This window comes from Carettochelys insculpta, chromosome 23 (assembly GCF_033958435.1).
Source record: "Carettochelys insculpta isolate YL-2023 chromosome 23, ASM3395843v1, whole genome shotgun sequence".
NCBI lineage: Eukaryota > Metazoa > Chordata > Testudines > Carettochelyidae > Carettochelys > Carettochelys insculpta.
In genome coordinates, this window is record NC_134159.1 from 18,836,103 (window position 1) to 18,849,927 (window position 13,825).

At 42.8% G+C, this 13,825-nt stretch overlaps 1 protein-coding gene across 1 annotated transcript in view; it reads right to left on the reverse strand.

Annotated features, from left to right (window-relative positions):
* Nucleotides 1–666: 666 nt before the first annotated feature.
* The window catches only part of TTC34 (tetratricopeptide repeat domain 34), a 51,041-nt gene continuing 37,882 nt past the window's right edge, over nt 667–13,825 (reverse strand). Inside the window, exons 5-7 of the mRNA XM_075017979.1 lie at nt 11,773–12,043; nt 9,301–9,515; nt 667–1,197 (exon numbers count right to left, since the gene is read on the reverse strand). Coding sequence (XP_074874080.1) covers nt 676–1,197; nt 9,301–9,515; nt 11,773–12,043 — 1,008 coding nt within the window. The 3' untranslated portion in view covers nt 667–675. The remainder of the gene's footprint in view (nt 1,198–9,300; nt 9,516–11,772; nt 12,044–13,825) is intronic.

Below are 13,825 nucleotides of genomic sequence, written 5' to 3' on the forward strand. Positions count from 1 at the left end.
TATAAAGCATTTGTGGTCTGCTTGGCAAAGCTGCTGAGCACCCACAAACCCATATGTGGAACTCCCCTTATCTCAGGACTGGGATATTGGCAAGGCTGATTCCAAATGATAAACATGGAATGCACAGCAAATGTCTTAATTGATGGGGCAGTCATGATGTTTCCATTTGCCCCACTCATTTGGCATGCACAGCACAAGATCGCTGGAGACAGCTAATGAATGTTAAAGGTAAGCAACAGAGGAATCAATAGTATTAATACAGTAATTATTCACAAACTGTGCACAACCATTTAGAATTTCCATTCAGTCTGATAGGAGGCTATGTGCTTAGCCAGGATTAATTTTCAGACTATCCCGAGAAACTCCTTGCTCCATAAGAAAATCTTAAATTTTAATACACATGCCAAAGGTAATTGAAGTGGATACTAGATAGCGAAACTTGCACTCCATGATCTTTCCTTTCCATGAACTTCTTGGTCAGTTTGGTTCTAATGTTTGTAACTTTCTGCACTGAATCATCTGATTTTGCTGTCCACAGTACAGTTTGCATGTCGCCATACAATGCACAGTGCATATACAAAAGATACTCAGAGTAGTAATTGGCTGATGCTATATATAGTAAACGGCTAACCCTCTCCTTTATTCTCACATAAACAAAACCCCAAACTGAACAAATTAATGAACACTGCACCCTGATGCCTCTCGTTTAATTCTTGCTTTTAGTTTCTTGAGTTCATTATTGTTCTTGTCAATGATGAGACCATAATCCACAGTTTTCCAGGCCTCTTCATAGCGGGGAATTTCAAAATAATGTTGTGCAATTTGGTGAAATGTTTGGGCCAAAATTTCCCTCCCGGGGCCACTAGTGATGCTGCACAAGGCCAGGGATTGTTCTAGTTGCAATGCCTTGATGTACTGTTTCACTGCAGCTTCTGCTTCTGCAAGGGATAAGAGTATGTGACCCTTTGAGCAGTGATCCTCAATTTGAGTTCTTAGGCCATGAGATCCATGTTTCTGGATCACCTGCTCCACATCCGTTAAAGCCTTGCCGTATTCCTTCAGGTGGTTTAGGCAGGCTGCACGCAGCCGAAGGTATCGTGGCTTGTTGCTGCTCGTTAAGACAGCCAGTGAGTAATAACGTAGAGCCTTCGCATAGTGACAGTCCTTCATCAGTGCATTTCCTTCTTGGGCTGCTACCTGTGGACAGAGAATTGCTGGTAATTATTCCTTTAAAAATGAGTCATACAAGTAGTATTTCAACTACTCTATCCATCCATCCGATTAGTTTTTGTACGTTGTATCGTTTCCCCTTTCTGATACGTTTGTGGTTGAAACTGTGTTTACTGAGTTTAATAAAGTGTTCTCTGCATGAAGGCTTTTCTCCTGTGTAGTTTCAAAGCTGGCTCATTTCCCAGTTTCATCCATACCATTCCTGTCTTAAAGCACATAATCATTCACAAGGACTGTAGTGAGATTATTCATATGCTTCATTTAGGCACCTTGGTGAATCCTGGTTTTAGAGTCTGCTAAAGTCAACTGGGGATAAAATCCATGACTCTTAGCCCCAGATCTAAAATTCAACACAGGGTCTAAGAGTCATGGGGTTCTCTATGTTGTGCATCATCACTCATGACAAAGCGATACTGTGGGAAACTGCATTATTTTTCAGAGTATACTAATTCTGCTGGCTCATTGGTTTATTCAGCTATCTGCAGGGCTATACCTATTGCAAAACTTGACAAATAACTCTGAAGCAACCAAGAACACTAAATGGGAATCTCTACGTCCATATCTATGTTTTAGTAGCAAAAAAAGATCTAGCCTGATTCAGGGTGTAGGGGAAAATTACCCATCTGACAGTTTTGCTAATCATTAGTCCTGAGTGCCAGTTGGCCATTAGCCTTTTTCCAAAGGGGAAACAAACAAACAACCCAACAAGAAGACTCATAATTTTTTAGGTTTAGAAAGCTCAAAGTTCCATTAGAACTATGTGCCTCTAATGCATTTCTCATTATTGCTCTTTATTACTAATAAATGAAGTAGTGCTTTTACATGCAGTAGGGTATACTTCAGTTATAAACAGCACCATCACAAACATAGGTATCCAGCAAGGCTGAGCTAAGAGCATTTAGGCCATGGATGGCTGGTTTTATTAGTGTCCTTGTGAATTGTAGGAGATGTTTTAGCCCATGTCAAAAGATTAGCAGTGGGAAAAGCATGTAGCCTTCTCAAACAGTGGAAGATTTCAAAAGTTATGTGACAGTGCTCCTTGGCATGATACAACTATTTCTTCAAAGGCCCCTTTGTTTTCAAACTGGACTAAAGTTGGATGGCTTTGGATCTTCCAGGCTCAGGTGCTCCCTTTGTCCGAGGTCACTTCCTGAGGAGTTTCTCTGATATTTCTACTATTTCTATCTGCAGAATTTTTCTATGGGAAATGGGAGTGCTCAGCTTTTCACAGGATGGGGCCCTGTCTGAAGCCGGACGCAGGGAAGACTCTAGTCTATATTTAACTTTACAATATTCCAATTTGTTTCAAGGTGCTTAAAATTTAGCATGGGTTCAAGTACTTTGCTGAATCACAGTGTTACAGGGAAAGGAGTAACAAGTGCTGGCTTTCCTTATTTTCTTCCAGACACTTTAAGCACTTTTTAAAATTACTCTGTGTGAATTCTAATGCTACTGGGTGATACTAGACTAACAGCTGTGGAGAACTGAGTCCTGTACTCATCCATCGTATGGATACAATATAAGCAAACTTCTTTCCCAGCAGACATTGCCTTAGAGCAGTGGTGGGTAACCTGCAACACGCGGGCCTCATGCAGCCCATTGGGGTTCTATGTGGCCCATGAGACATTTGTTTACCGTTGTCCATGCACAGGGTTGCCAGCTTCTGCTGGTTTTCTTCAATATAATTTTTTTTCACTATTGGTATTACAAAAGTGGCAAGTGCTTAAAGCCAGGACACGTGATGTGAGGTGCGTGCTCATAACACACAAGAGCGTGAGAGTCACCCGTTCCCTCTGTGTCCAGTCAAAGCACTGCTATGGTTCGATTGGCACAGCCTGCAAATTCTAGGTGCACAAGTGTGGTTAGCAAAGCTACCCTGTCCTGGGAGACTCTCTTGGTTATGATAATCTTGCAGTCCACTAGTCCACTGAACAGAAGGAGGGCCACTCATGTGGCTACTCACTAGGCTAGGCTGCCCTCATTGTGAGTGTGTCCCACTTACAAGGTAGTTTTTTTTTCTGTGTACTCAAGAAATGAAAGTCACTTCTGTAGGGGCCAGGACAAGCCCTATTAGGAAGTCTTTTGCATGACATCAGAGATTTGAGAGTCCTGTACTGGCCCTTTGAATTTCACTCCCAGTGCATGGCTTTTTTTGATGTCATTGTTATTTGTGATGCTGATTTCATGTCACACTGGCCTGCCTCACCTGGGAACTGGATTGTCACCCTACCACCTCTTCACACAGGTTACTGTATGGGTGCTTTGTAGGCATAATGTCCGATCATCACCAACCTCAGCTGCATTAGAACTGGCTATTTCTTGGTGAACCCACTTAAAAGATGAATCAACATTGTTGGTCAAACCTGAGAGCTTATAACTCTTCCTTTTCCACTGGTGTGAAATAACTCTCTGCTCCTAATGGGCTGGGCAGAGCTTCGGGCCAGCCATCCCTGAATTAAGAGTGTGGAATTCTACCATGTTCCCCATTGCTGATTCACATGCCTGCACCTAGAAAGGTACGACACTGGGCCAGAGCATCAGGTGGTGTAAATCAGTGGAGCTCAACTGATGTTAGTGGATCTGGCCCTAAAGGTGCCAGATAGTGTATCCACAAAACCTTCAGGTCTCTGTTTCTCTATACCATTTAAATGTCACCAAATATAATTTATCCTTAGAGCTGTTTTGAAAGCAACTCTGGAATTTTCTTAGCTGTCATACTTTAACAAGAGGCGAGATAGAATCAGGAACCAAAGAAACAGCAGCTTTATGTCAGGAGCATCCTAACATGACAGACGTTTTCTGGGAGTGCTAGAACAGATTGTCCTAAAATGCTCAGGGCGGTTCTTTGAAATGCATGTTTGTAAGTTGAAAAAATAATGCTTCACCCTTTTAAGGATAAATATTTTCTCAGTGACAGAAAAGCCAACTGTGCACATTTCTGTGGCTGTCTTGAAGACCATTTCCAGTTGCCGCCAATCATTATTGACTATGCACTGAACTTTGTCGAGTCGCAGTTGAGTTAAGCTCCGTATAGCAGAGACAGCTGCTGTGAGTCCTACAGACAGTAAATAGGCATCCCTGGCATTGCTGGATGTAAACAAGTGGGTTGGTGGGAAACTATGGATTATTCCCCTCCACCAAACTCACAGGACGAATCTGTGAGAACTAAAGCATACAATTTTACAATTCTGTTTGTACTACTGGTATAAACATAGCTATCCTGATCTTACAAGCTGCCTCATCTCTAGTTTAATTTATTCTAAAGGAATGGAGTAGGGTGGCATTTGAATGTGGAGTCCAGATAAAACACTAAATAGCAGCCCCAATGTACAGCTGCTTCTGGACAAAGACATTACAAGGAGAACCAGGTGGAAAGCAGACTTCACTTCACTTTACAGCAAGTTGCTTTTCAGTCCAGAAACATCCTTTTTCCTCCCCCACCAGCCTGACCTCTAAGTGTTTACATCAGGAAAAATTAGAGAGTGGACTGCCATCTCTATGTGCAGATAAGCTTCTGTTCTCTTTAGCTGCGTCTACACGTGCACGCTACTTCGAAGTAGCGGCAGTAACTTCGAAATAGCGCCCGTCACATCTACACGTGTTGGGCGCTATTTCGAAGTTGAAATCGACATTAGGCGGCGAGACGTCGAAGTCGCTAACCCCATGAGGGGATGGGAATAGCGCCCTACTTCGACGTTCAACATCGAAGTAGGGACGTGTAGACGATCCGCGTCCCGCAACATCGAAATAGCGGGGTCCTCCATGGCGGCCATCAGCTGGGGGGTTGAGAGATACTCTCTCTCCAGCCCTTGCGGGGCTCTGTGGTCACCGTGGGCAGCAGCCCTTAGCCCAGGGCTTCTGGCTGCTGCTGCTGCAGCTGGGGGTCCGTGCTGCATATACAGGGTCTGCAACTAGTTGTTGGCTCTGTGTATCCTGCACTGTTTAATGAAAGTGTGTCTGGGAGGGGCCCTTTAAGGGAGCGACCTGCTGTTGAGTCCGCCCCGTGACCCTGTCTGCAGCTGTGCCTGGCTCCCTTATTTCGATGTGTGCTACTTTGGCGTGTAGACGTTCCCTCGCTGTGCCTATTTCGATGTTGGGCTGAGCAACGTCGAAGTTGAACATCGACGTTGCCAGCCCTGGAGGACGTGTAGACGTTATTCATCGAAATAGCCTATTTCGATGTCGCAACATCGAAATAAGCTATTTCGAAGTTGGGTGCACGTGTAGACATAGCCTTTCACTGTTACTAAGGGTTTTGGTTGAGATTTTCAAAGCAGTTTTCATTTCCCTGCCCCCAAACCTGTCTAATGTAATCCAAACTGGTAGAAATTTCAATTATGTTCCTAAGGAAAAAAACCCTTTTGGCGTGTGTAAGAAAATAAGTCTGTAGAATGTAAAAACTTTACTACTTGGTACATAAATGTGAATACACAGACATAAAACCAGTAACATAGCTGAACATCTTTAATGAGATGTATGAGTCTGAGACCTAGCAGCTGATCAAGCTGCACCCCCTTTATGAACTTTCATGCCCCGCCCTACTTTGCACACCCCTGCCTGGACTGCTTAGAAAACCAAACTAAAACCTCTCTTTTTTTCAAATGACTGGCGCTGCTCTCAGAGCCAGTTCTGAGTTTGCCTGCCTGCAATAGTTCATGGAGTAGGCCTGCGTACTGCCGAACACACAGGACCAGAATCAGATATTGCTGGAATCACACCAGCTCAGAATGCAACTCCACTGGGTTCTGAAAGTATTTCCATGGGGATGCAGTGACAAATAGCTTAGGAGAAAAACCAGCAACCGGCTATCAGTCATACATTTTTAACCTCTGGCACGAGCAATTGCAGGGACAGACCTGTGAAAGAACATAGCAAGCTCCCTTTCCCTGACCTTCTGGAATCAAATTCATAGGCCCAGGTGACCTCTCAGCTATTTTTATACTCCTCAGCATAGGGTTTCCTGGACTGCAAGTGGGAGGGTTTTATTATTTGTAATTACTTATCTTCTTAAGTTTTTTAAAAACACTAACATCAGGGCTTCTTTCTAAGTGTCAGGAGATCTCGTGTCTCCATCCTTTCCCATGCAGATGGCTTTTAATTTGTTTTTAACTTGTTAGCCAACTTCAGGATACCAGTGACACATTTCACAGCATACTTTGTTCCCAAATTGTGAGAATCAATGTGTGCAGAAATGCTATTGTTCTGGAGTCCTTAGAGCAGGAGATTAGGGAGTCAGGACTACCAAGTGGTATTTCCAGCTCTGCTACCAACTCCCTGTGTGTCCTTGGATGATTTATTCAATAATTTTATATCTCAGTTTAGCAGTTTATAAACTGGAGACAACAATGGAACCAACCAGGAATGTTGTGAGCAAGACATGAGAAGTTGTTATTCTGCTTTACTGTGTGCTGATTAGGCCTCAATTGGAGTATTGTGTCCAATTTTGGGCACCTCATTTCAAGAAGGATGTAGAGAAATTGGAGAAGGTCCAGAGAAGAGCAACAAGAATGATTAAAGGTCTAGAGAACATGAGCTATGAGGGAAGACTGAAATAACTGGTCTTATTTAGTTTAGAAAAGAGAAGACTTAGAAGGGACATGATAGCAGTTTTCAAGTACCTAAAAGAGGGTTACAAGGAGGAGGGAGAAAATTGTTCTTATCGGACTCTGAGGATATGACAAGAAGCAGTGGTCTTAAACTGCAGCGAGAGAAGCTTAGGCTTCCTACGTTTAGGAAAAATTCCTAACTGTCAGGGAGGTTAAACATTGGATCAAATTGCTCAGGGAGGTTGTGGAATCTCCATCAATTGAGATACTTAAGAACAGGTTAGATAGACATCTATCAGGGAAGTTCTAGATGGCACTTGGTCCTGCCATGAGGGCATGGGACTGACTCAATGATCTCTCGAGCTCCCTTCCATTTCTACTGTTCTATGATTCTACGAACCTCATTAGGGGTTTAATTAGGATTTACTGATTCAGCTGCTCCCTCTTTGCAAGGGGGAGAGGAATCATAGAATCATAGAACAATAGAGCTGGAAGAGACCTAAAAAAGCCATCGAGTCCAGCTCCCTGCTCTAAGCAGGACCAAACCCATCAGATCAGCCCCTCCAGGGCTTTGTTGAGGTGAGACTTAAACACCTCCAGGGATGGAGATTCCACTACTTCCCTGGGTAGACCATTCCAATGCTTCACCACCCTCCTAGTGAAAAAGTTTTTCCTAATGTTCAGCCTTGACCTTTCCAACCGCAACTTGAGACCAATGACTTACTGGAAATGACTTACTTGACTTACTTGACTTAAACCCTTGTCCTCCCAGTGGAGCACAGATCAATAAGCCTCCTGACAAAACTTCTAACTGACCCCATGTGTATCCCAGTTGTCCTTCAATCTCAGTAGGTCTTCTCCACATTGCCTGAGGCCTTCCTCTTTTGTGTCTTCCTTGCGGGTTCCATGTGAGACCCTGACGGACTATGTTGGATCATGGTTAAATCAGTCACTGGCTAAGGTTTTGTTCTGGATTGACGAAAGGCAGGAAAAAAAACAAAAAAAACAAAAAACTGTCTCTCTCCCACTGTGTTTCATGATCTGTCCTACTGCTGAGTTTCCCCCAAAGTCAGGCTGGTTCCAACAGTGCAAAAAGTCTACTATCTTTCCAGCAAATCAAAAGAACTCTCTGCTTTCAAAGCAACAAGGAGAAATATTAGCTGTGAGACCCCCATACAGACAGAGTGACCTGACCACTTCGGGAATTCAGCTGTAAAACTTATCTTCAGTCAACCGGCCCCTTCTCTTGGGTCTCCAGAGAAATACCTGATTGCATCTTTATCTTATTTATACTGTCATGGGTTGCAAATTACTTCTAATATCTCCTCACTGTTCCCCCAGCAAAGTGAACTTTGTTTAATGCCCAGAAGAGAGATGCATTTTTCACTGTAATGGAGTATATTGAGGGACTGGTAAATTAATACTTGTTTGCTTATGTCCTCCAGCTGGCTTTCTAAAATACAGATGAAGTACTCCTCTCAAGATGCATTTAGAGTATCAGCATGTTGCTTGTATTATAAACCAGGAAAAAGCATAACAATATAGCCTCCCACTGGAGTGCACGCAACCCACGAGCCACAAATTAAATAAAAGGAAGCAAACGGATTCTGATTAGGAATGAGCATTCTCAGAACACAGAAATTCTGGGGAATTGGCATTGCAGATGCTTGAGTGAATACAAGCCCTGCTCATCGTGGAACTGACCTTGTCCTGGCTTGTCACTTTCCAGAACAAGTGATACTTGGATGCAGGCTGTAACTTCGGCAATGGTCTTGTTAAATTTCTATTGGTCTGTTTCACCCTCCCAGCATGGCCCTTGTCACTACAGTATCTGAACTCAACAGGGTCAACACTTGCAGTGGTGACTTCCAAGGAATTCCCACAAAGGGTGCAGAAGATGGTGCTGATGACTCTACAGTTTTCATCAGGATCACTGTTTATACTCAAGCAATAAAACAGTCATTGGGTTCAAACTGAGGGTGTGTCTTCACTATATTGAAGATCATCCTGGTAGGGCCGAACTTCCAGGGTTCGATTTTGTGTGCCTAGCAGGGAAGTGCAAAATTGAATTATCTGGGGTCAGCAGTTGACCCTTGTACTCCTCAATATTGTGAGGAGAAACTTTCCCATCAACCTCCCTCTGTGAGGAAGGCCAGGTAAGTTGCTTGTAGATAAGTCAATTCTAGCAATGCAATTGCTGTAGCTAGAATTGCAGATCTACAAGCAACTTTAATGTCTAGTGTAGACCTGGCCTAAGACTCAGTCTCCCTCCTGAATTAAGAAGAAGGAAGAGTATGGCAATTATTCCTGCCTCCTTTATTCCACCCCCCTCGTTCCTTTGTCTTACTTCTTTGCAAGCTCGGCCTGCTGCAAACCACAGGGCTGAGTGCTAATTAACACCCTGCTGAGCCTAATTTTGTCTCTCCCTCACTGCACCTCATGCCGTCAGCAAACTGCCCAAAGCTTCCAAACCTCATCTGTTTGTTATGGATTTGGAGGTGACAGCCGAGAAAGAAAGATGTACCTGAGCGAGGTTCTGTCTCTGCTTGGTGCCTAAAAATGTCAGGAGAAATCCCAGCTCTCCCTGGTCTTTCTCAGCCAAAATGCTCAAGGAGTGAGCAGTTGGCAGCACATTTCTGCTCTTCAGTTGCAGCACAGCAAGTCGAGCTCTGGCAGATCTGTCTGCTGTAGCTTGGCCAAATGACTCCTGAAGGTGCAGAAGAGCATCTTCAGACCTCCCTGTTGGTAAACACCAAAAAAGTGACTAAATATCATATACCAAATCCAGAAAGATACCCCTAGGAAACCTCCAACCATTACATCAATATTCCAGCCAAATCATTCTCTTTGTTCTAAGATGGCACTTGGGTGTTGATTTTCACCTATTTACAATCAGCAACTTTTTGACTACAGCAAGACACATTAAGCATTTGGAGCCCTATTGTAAGTTAAATCATTACTGTGGCACAACTAATGAGATTTGGTAATCCCATCTGATTGTCCAGAGTCTCCAGAACTTTTTCTTTATGTTTTTATCACTATGTACAATGCAACTTCCTCAACTTGTTCACTGTGACTTGATCTGATCATGCCAGCTCTAAGCCATTATATTTGGGGACTATAACAGTCTCTGCAAGGGACCATGTCTCATCTGTGTTCAGTGTTGAACACCATGATGGCACTAGTCAGAGGCTACATAATCCCTGCTTTCACTACAAAACGCATGATAGCTTCATTATGGAGCTTCTACTGACTCCTTCTCGTTAAGAGGAAATGCACTAAGCGTGTTCAGTAGTTAGGCTGGGTGGACTCCAAGGAAAAGCCATGTATGAAGTGCAGCTGATGATGGCATCTGAGGAAAAGTCTACCTAGCAAAGTTATTTTCAAAATAACAGCCCTTATTTTGAAATAACTAACCTAGCATCTGCACAACACAACTGCTATTTTCAAAACAAATTCGAAATAGCTGCCATCTTATTTTGAAATCAGTAAACGTTATTTCATGAGGAATAGTGCCTATTTGGAAATAAAAAGCAGTCAAGTAGCACTTTAAAGACTAGCAAAATAGTTTATTAGGTGAGCTTTCGTGGGACAGACCCACTTCTTCAGACCATATCCAGACCAGAACAGACTCAATATTTCTACAAAGGAGCGATAATCTCTTTTCAGTAACACACATACCTTGAGGTCATTGACAGAATGGCCCATTCCATTAAAATGTTGACTAACTGGTTTGTGGATCTGGAGTGTTTTAATGTCTGTTTTGTGCCCGTTGACCCTTTGTCTAAGGGAGTTAGAAGTCTGTCCAATATACAAAGCATCTGGGCATTGTTGACACATGATGACATATATGATGTTAGTAGAGGAGCATGAGACCTCAAGAGAAGTGACCTCAAGGTATGTGTGTTACTGAAAAGAGATTATCGCTCCTTTGTAGAAAGGGAAGCGGATGAATTGACATTTATATTCAAATTCGGAACATTAACACATGGTTTAAATCGGGATGTGAACTTTCTGAGTCACTATAGGGGCTCGTCTGCATACTTAACTCAATCTAATTCTTGATCTTCCCCCCCAGCCCTCCACTCTCTGATTTGCTCACCTTGATTATCTTTTTCTGATTTGTCCTCCTTGCTTACTGTTTTTGGTTCTCTGTGTCTTAAATATTGAGTCTGTTCTGGTCTGGATATGGTCTGAAGAAGTGGGTCTGTCCCACGAAAGCTCACCTAATAAACTGTTTTGCTAGTCTTTAAAGTGCTACTTGACTGCTTTTTGTTTTGATAGTGTATAGACTAGCACGGCTTCCTCTCTGTAACTATTTGGAAATAGGCTGTTTCCTGTCTTAACAGCACCTATTTCAAAATAAGCTCTAGTGTGTCCAATGGTTCTATTTCAAAATATGATCTACGTGTTTAGACGATGTATTTTGGAATAGGTAAGTGCTATGGCAAAATGAATTTTTGTGTGTAACAGCCTTATTTTGAAATCATCTATTTTGGAATAGTTCTTCTGCGATAGCTTATTTCGGAATAAGGCTGCTGTGTAGACATACCCTGAGACAACACTGGTGATGACCTGGCCTGTTGATAACAGGCACTGGTCCCATTCCAAAACTCTCTTGGAAGAGGGAGAAAATGGAGAATATGCCCATGTAATGTGACTGAAGATCTCATAGCTTTTGCCTGAGAGATGAGGTACTAGCCTCATTCCCATGCCCATTTTCATTCTAGTTTGATTGATCACATTCTGCCTCCTTAAATTTACCTGCCATTGCAGAGAATGAAACAGTCTGGAATTTCTCTCCAAACCTGTTTTATAGTGTTGCCATGTAATGCTTGCTGCCTTCTAGCCCAGGAGACTCTACTTTCCCAAGGTGATTCTGCATACAGCATTTGTACAGTACTTTGTGGGCACACTGTGAGGCATGATATCATGGTATCAATAACCTATATTATACAGTTCAAGTGACCTATCGTGCATGAGGATGGGAATTTACCATCTGCCATCAAAACGTCGGTGTATAAGATGTGACATCTTGCTTCCTTGCTGTTAATTTGAATTAATGATTTGCCAATCACAACCAGATCCTTGACAGTCTCTTCCTTGTGAAGGTCCTTACTGGCCACAAGTTCAGTTAGCACAGTCCTGCAGTGGTCAAGTAGCCACTGTGTGATAAGGCCACGGGCTTCCTGCTTTAAAGATAGGATCTCTGAGATTACCACAGCTGTATCCTTTATGAGGGCTGAAGTCAAATCTTGCACTGCCTCCTACATGGAAAACAAGAAATAATAATAATAATAATAATAATAATAATTTGCCCTTCTCCAGTAAACTTCCATCCCCAGCTCTGCCACCGGCAGATTGTGGGATCTTGGGGAAGCTGCTTAGTCTCCTTGTACCTTGATTTGCCCACCTGCAATGCTGACATCATACTATTATCAAGCTCATGGAGGGGTTCTCAGATTCACTCGTCGAGTGCTCTGAAATCTTCAGGTGTGCGGTGCGAGAGAGTGACAAAATGTTATTTCTGAAAAAGGAAGAAGTTATGTAACCATGGTCCTAATTTTGCAACAAGGAGACAGGAAGAATAGAAGTTCTTATTAGGGACCTGCTAAGTGGCTTCCTAATTACATCCATCAGCAGCATGGACTTCGTGCATGTCTACAGTACAACTGGGAGCATCCTTCTCAACACATGTATGTAGAATCCACTAGCGTATATCTGTCTAGCACCAGCATGACTCAAGCTAATGTAACCCCAGAAGCACTGAGACCACTGACAAGGGAGTGTGAAATCTCTGCTCTACAGCCTCGTTTGAAAGCCACCTGGCTTTTAGCTCATGCGGTAGAGCACATGGCTTTAACCCCTGTGGTCGCAGGTTCATTTCTATGGCCATCAGCTTTACCCTAGCATGGAAAAAAGAACCTTGTGGACATTTCAGCTTGGAGTCTTTAGCCTGGAGGAGGAAGGAGCAAATCTGGCTACCTGAGCTGCAGTGTAGATGTAGTATCTGCATTCAGCTGGGCCCCTGAAAGCCTATTAGGATATGTGCATATGGAAGAACAAACTAAAATATCTGAACACGGTGTTGAAGAGGAAGCAATGCGACACAGGAACAGATAGAACAATGTGTGAGGAGTAAGTAAGATGCATTGACCCTATTAAGAACTCTGTTCCTCAGTCATGTTGTGTCTACTGGAGGGCTCCCAGGAGTACGTGCTACTGTATATTTAGGGCTAAGGGTTAAAGAAAGGAAGATTGTGGAGGGACACCACAAAGGATGCAGATTTAGCCTAGAATCCTGAGCATTTTTTGAGTTTATTCCTGTACTTTTACTCAGTATGAGAGGGAGGTTTTTGAAGTCACTTTCTGACCCATGTGTGGCTTTACCAAGGCATTATCTTATCTTATTGGTTTTATCTTTTCCTTATTTATGGTTTAAATTTTCAGAGCCAGCAAGGAGGGTCCCATTAATGGGAAAGATTACTCTCTATTCCCTTCCCCTTCTTCGGCTTTTAAAAAACACTGTACTTGCATTATATTAGCACTTAGAGGCTGCAGCTGAGATTGGGTCCCCATTTTACTGAGTGCTGTGGAAATTCTCAGTGAAAAATAATATCTGCTTCCAAAAGCTGGCAGTCTAAAGAAACAGGAGAGAGAGAAGGGTTGAGGGAAGGAGAAGAGACATGCAGCAGCTCAGTGGCAACCCCAAGAATAGGATCTCGATCTCCTGAGTGCAGCTATTAGAATAAGGGATTTTTTTTGGTTCATTTGCAGTTCCAAAAAAATGTGGGTGGGAAATTGTTTCATGTCAAGCTGGAAACAAAAGGATTGACAAATTGAAAAGTTAGAAAAAAAGCATTCTGGGTTGACAGGAACATTCAGTGGGACCCAAAATGAAACATTTAATCTAGATTCTGATTCTTTTAAAAAATTCTGCAAATAAATTGGGAAGAAATTTGTAACAAAAGTCATTATGACCCCACCAAACCAGAGTGAGTGTTTTAGAAAATGTCAAATGGGATAAGTTTTGATTGCTTTGGAATTGC